The sequence below is a fragment of the Arachis ipaensis genome, chromosome B06 (genome assembly GCF_000816755.2).
Source record: "Arachis ipaensis cultivar K30076 chromosome B06, Araip1.1, whole genome shotgun sequence".
NCBI classification, from domain to species: domain Eukaryota; kingdom Viridiplantae; phylum Streptophyta; class Magnoliopsida; order Fabales; family Fabaceae; genus Arachis; species Arachis ipaensis.
In genome coordinates, this window is record NC_029790.2 from 12,941,102 (window position 1) to 12,946,986 (window position 5,885).

The following is a 5,885-nucleotide window of genomic DNA, read 5'->3' on the forward strand; positions in this document are numbered from 1 at the left end:
GCTTCTTTGACCTTAATTTTGCTATGTTTAATCCCCTCTTATTATCATTCGATGCCTTGATATGTGTGTTAAGTGATTTCAGGGTTTATAGGGTAGGAATGGCTTAGAGGATGGAAAGGAAGCATGCAAAAGTAGAAAGAATACAAGAAACTGAAGGAACTGCTAAAGTTGTCCAGCCTGACCTCTTGGTACTAAATCAACCATAACTTGAGCTACAAAAATCCAAATGAGGTGGTTCCAGTTGCGTTGGAAAGCTAACATCCGGAGCTTCACAACAATATATAATTTACCATAGTTTCCACGTTTCTAGGCAACGCGTACGCGTGGATCACGCGCACGCGTGGATCACGCGCACGCGTGACCTGGAGAAAATTCAATCCACGCGTACGCGTGGACGACGCGTACGCGTGACTTTGCCACGTGCTGGACATATCAGAAATTGCTGGGGGTGATTTTGAGCTGTTTTTGACCCAGTTTTTGGCCCAGAAAACACAGATTAGAGGCTACAGAGTGGGGGAATGCATGAATTCATTCAGGACATTCATTATTCAAAATTTTAGATTTTTAGATGTAGTTTTGGAGAGAGAGAGAGGCTCTCTCCTCTCTCTTAGGTTTTAGGATTAGGATTTCTTCTTCTTCTCAATTCCAGGTTCAATGTTCCTTTAAATTATTAATGCAAAGATTACTTTTTCATTTAATTTTATTGTTTATTTAATTGTTTCCAATTTTATTTCAATTATCATGTCTCTTTTCTACTCCCTTCTCCCAACAACGAAGATGGTATGCATGTTGACAGAGTAGACTCCCAACTTGACTTGGAAGTTGATTAAAAGGAGACACTTGAATTGGAATGCTCAAGTGATTAGTTAAATTGGAAGTTATTGGCTAATTCTCTATTTACTAACGCTAGTCCTTCCCAAGGGAGAGGATTAGGATTTGCGAATAAGAGTTAGCTCAATCACTTGACTTTCCTTTATTTAGTAAGTGTTAACTAAGTGAAAATAACAACCTTTTGATACTACACTTGAGAAAACCCAACAAGGATAGAACTTCCAATTAATCATTCTTCTAGTCAAGGCTTTTTATTTTAATTACATAAAACCTCTTGTTAATTTTCATTACTTTAATTTATAATTATTTATTTTCCAATTCCTCATTCCAAAATTTCTCAAAAAATTCATAACCAATAATAACTACACCTCCCTGCAATTCCTTGAGAGACGACCCGAGGTTTAAATACTTCGGTTATTACCTTTTTGGGGTTTTGTTACTTGTGACAACCAAACTTTTGTACGAAAGGATTCTTTGTTGGTTTAGAAACTATACTTGCAATGAGAATTTATTTGCAAATTTCTTTACTAACAGAAAATCCGATCGTTCAAAATGACTTCAAGATTTTTTCCCAAAAAGAAAGGTTTTCCTGAAGGAGGTTTTAATGAGGTATCAAAATAGAGGCTAAGGGGGAACAATTTTCAACCCCTTAGTAGCAAAAAGTACCTTCATCAATAAATAAAGATCTTTTTCTACATCTCTTTGTACATCCCATTAAGTTACTATCCTTTCTCTACGAAACATCCTGACTTATGCTCGACAAAACGTGAAAATTCCATGCCCGACCTACGTGGCCGGCAGTAAAATGACGAGGTACAAGTCGGTGTAAAGAGGTTATAAAAGCAGATCATGATAGCTCGGAAGTGTTACGACTAACAAGTCAGAAAAACTGAGAAAACTTGAAATGCATCGCGAAAATAACCTAAGTTATGAACAATTTAGATAGAGAAATTTGAATTCATAAGGAATACAAAAAGAGAAAAAGAAAAATCATCAAAAATCAAAAGCAGAAGCTGGCTCAAGTCTTTGGAAAGCCTAAGACAGATTAGACAAAGCACAGCCTACCCAGATAAAAGGTTTTTTTCCAAAACAAAAAGATCTATCAAAAGGGTTTTTTTATAAAGGAAAAATTGTAGAAAGCATGCACACGACAATGAGGCTTAAACCCCTTATCCAAAAAAGGGGCAGGAATTAAAATATTTTTTGTTTACGGCCATAAAAGACCAGAAAGAGTTAAGAATAACCATTACAGAAACAATAAAAAAGATAAAATTGTTCAAAGATGGGGCCCACAGGCCGGGCCCCAAAATAGCCAGAAATCAATTAATGGAAGGAAGGTCAGCAGCAGGGGAGGACGGAGCAGTCTCTTCAGCGGCAAGAGTCGGAACGCCTGAAGACGTCGGCTGAGATCCCTCTCGTTGATCCTCACGAGGAGGAGATTCTACAATCCTTTGACCACGGGTCTTCAGCTCATAATCCGTCTCAGGTCGGGGAGGAGAAACGATAGCCCTATTTACAACGATCTTATCAGGATCAAGAGGAGAAAGGTCCAGGCCAGGAGCAATAACTCCGACCTGTTCCTTAAAGATCCTCTAGGCCTCCTCCGAGCTCTCCGCTACGGAGTCCTCCAGATCCTGATAAGCCTCCCAACCTTTCTCCAACTCCCGCTGAAGGTCAATGTTATCGGTAAAAACCATGATGTAATTCTGCTCCGCCTTTTTCTTCAGGCCCTCCGCCATAGCGCACTGGGCCATCAATTTCTTCTTCCTCTCTCAAAGTCGGGACCTCTCCTCCTTCAAACCAGCAACTTCCTCCAAAAGCCTTTTCTCTTCCTCCTGATAAAGGAGAATCCTCCCCTCTAGCTCTTCAACTTTTTGGGTAGAACCTATAACACCCTCACTACCAGAATGCCACGCTTTCGGCTGCGCCACTCTGATAGCAAGGAGTATTACGACTACTTTATATACTAAATATTAACATAGGAGCCTATGACTCAACACCGTATCGCTGAATTCTTTGAAAAACCGGAAATAAATACTTTATCTCAAGAAAAATACAAGCAGGCATATATTCATATACAAGACTCCTTACATAATATCTTATAATATAATATACATATAAAACATACAACTCCTATCCCTCTTACAAACTTGTAATAACAAAGACGAGGGACAAAAATAATCTAAATAATACAACAACATATAAACCAAATGCAGTATAGCTCTTCATAATGCTTCATCCGGTTCCTGAAAAGGTAAAGCTGTAGGGGGTGAGAACCTAACCACACGGTCTCACCACGGAGTTTCAAAGTTGTCATAAGAAGATATTTAATAAGAAAACTATTTTCAAGCTCAGTGATTATCATTGCCTTATGAATCTTTTAAAAACCAATAGGTAATCGTTCAAAATCTTTTCAAAGAAACAATGTTTAATCTTTCAGAAATCTAAAACCTTTCCTTTCTTATAAGAAGGTCTTAATCAGAAACCAACCACACAATCAAACAACACAATCATTATTTCAGCACCAAAATTCATTCTCAAATGTAGCACGCCAGGGCAAACACAGGCAAGGCAGACAAGGAAAGCACAAGTTTAGGTAGCAGTTACAGCAAATAGTTCAAGTAGCAGTTAAGAACAGTTTAGCAATTAGGCAAAACAAAACAAGTTCAAACCCAAGCAAAACATACAAATGCATATGATGCATGCCTGTCCTATGGCTGATGAGGCTCATCTGTCGGTTATCCAGCCAACCCGACAAGTCTGAATTGTCCTTAGACTGTCCCCCGACGTGCATCCCCAAGAGTCTATGCATAGATTTTTCTCAAATAATCAATATTGCTCAATGGGGGTAACATTCTCGGGAATTTATATAGTGCCCGGTCACACTTACGTCGTAGGGTCAACAGAGTATCGAGTTTTCAACCTGGTACACGTGGTGGCAAGCCATGGTACTTTATCCAGGGAACCTTGTATCTCAGATAATTCAAATTCATAAGCCAAGTGATTAATTCAATTAATTCAAAGTTCATATCTCAACATTCTCAATGTCATAATCATTTATCAATCCAAATCTCATTTCCAAATTCATTCCAAAACCATATTTCAAAAAAAATCCCCATTATCCTTCTTTCCATTCCATCCATTAACAAATCCCCATTATCCTTCTTTCCATTCCATCCATTAACAAATTCCCATTCAAAGCATAATCCTTTCTCTGATAAATAAATCAATCTTAAAAACATACAATGTTTAAGAACAAATCTTTTTAATTAAATACTCCAAATAAAACTTTCAATTTTATAAAATTTCAGCAGCATCTCCTCTAAAACTCAGACACTGCCACCCTTTTCGGGTCCCAACAAAACCATTTCTCAAACTCCTTTCAACTCAATTTCAAAATCAGAACAATTTCAATATCTCAAACCATTTTCAATTCAAATTCATTTTTCTACAAATTAAGCTCATTTCCAATATTATAACCCTTTCCAAATTCCAATTCATTTCCAACAAAGTCAACTAACATTTTCTCAAACACTTTCCAACATTTTCAAACCCAAGTCATTCACAAATCTCAAATCATTTTCCGAATTCAAACTAAATCTAACATCAAATCACTTTCCAATTCTCAAATTATACTTGGTAAACATTCGAATTAGATTTTCAAATTAATCTTTCATTCACTACTTCAATATCAACTCAATATTCAGAACTAGCCACAGGCAAGTAAGCAATCACATTCATTCAAGGCAGTTCAGTTCAACTCATAAGACTCCATAATCACCAAAAATATTTACTCGCCTAAATATCAATTTATAACAACTCTTAAGAACAAAAATGATTTTTAATAAAAATGCCCCTACCTCAAAGTCGAAACTCGCAAAACCAAAACGCGTCAAAAACCCCCTTTTTCCTCGGCCAGCGACAGCAGCAACCGTAATCTCAGCTTTATCCACTTCCGCAACAACCGAAACAGCTTGAATTGTAACATACAATAACCGGAACTCGATCCTAAGGCATTCACGTCGCAAGAATCTTAGTAACATATAACAAAATAGTGACTAACAGAGTTCGGAACAAGGGACAGCTTACCGGACTTACGATTGACCGAGAACATGGAGCAGCAACAGCTCCGGTGATGACACAGCAGCTTGATGTCGCAGTCAACAACCATTGAATTCAACATGCAAGACTCGAAATTCGAACCTACGTTACCAACGTCTCAGAACCTTCAATAACTCATAACAGAATTCTGACTTTCAAAGATTCCAGAATGAAATGCTTACCGAGAAGATGGGGTTCCACCGGTGGTTACTGGCGGTCAGAACGACAACGCGAAGCTTCAATGGCGATAAGGCAGCAACGAACGGCGGCGCAACAGCTACCCAAACGCGACGACGGCAAGCCCAGCCACTCGACGACCACGGCAACACCGCGACGCTCCCTTTCGCGCCTCTTCTCCCTCCTCCGTTCGCGACTCCAATGGCGGCGGCAAGCACGAGTTCGATGACAGAGATCCGACAAAGCTGGCAGCAATGGGCTTCCTCCATACTTGCGAGCACGACGGCAGCGATGGGGTTGACGGGCTTCCTCTCGACGCTGCTCTCTGCCTCGGTTCTGGTGAGCGCGACAACGATGACGACCAGACAGCGGCTGCGTGGCTATGGCGGCAGCGGCGAGGACCCTTCCAGCGGCGCCTCCTCTGGATCTCCCTCTCTTCCGTTCAACTCTCTCTCTCTCTCTCTCTCGGGTCTCACTCTCTCTCTCCCCTCTTCCCCGATCAACTTCCCCCCTTTCTCTCTTCCCTTTCTTTTCTTTTCTGTTCTTGAAGTGGGTATGTGAATGGCGGTGGTAAGGAGGGCAAAAGTGATGGTTAGGATAAAAATTGGGGTTTTGTTTGTTTAGAATTAGGATTAGATTTGAGAATTTTGAATAAAATTAGAGTTTAGTAATTTTAATAAAATTAGGGTATGTTGTATTAATTTGAAATCTAATTTAATCCTTTAAAATTATTTTAAAAATATTATTTATTATATCAAATTAATAATTGGCCTTCA

General features: G+C 39.2%; 1 protein-coding gene across 1 annotated transcript; it reads left to right on the plus strand.

Annotated features, from left to right (window-relative positions):
• On the plus strand, window positions 5,152-5,683 carry LOC110263173. Its single transcript, XM_021104037.1, has 2 exons — window positions 5,152-5,267; window positions 5,305-5,683. The coding sequence occupies exons 1-2, from the start codon at window positions 5,174-5,176 to the stop codon at window positions 5,655-5,657; spliced, it is 447 nt and encodes a 148-aa protein (XP_020959696.1). The 5' UTR covers window positions 5,152-5,173; the 3' UTR covers window positions 5,658-5,683.

Excerpts from the sequence above, each read along its gene's own strand:
- LOC110263173 (XM_021104037.1), top strand. The coding sequence starts at position 5,174 with ATGGCGATAAGGCAGCAACGAACGGCGGCGCAACAGCTACCCAAACGC. Across the intron at positions 5,268-5,304 it reads GACCACGGCAACACCGCGAC|ACTCCAATGGCGGCGGCAAG; the intron begins GCTCCCTTTCGC and ends CCTCCGTTCGCG.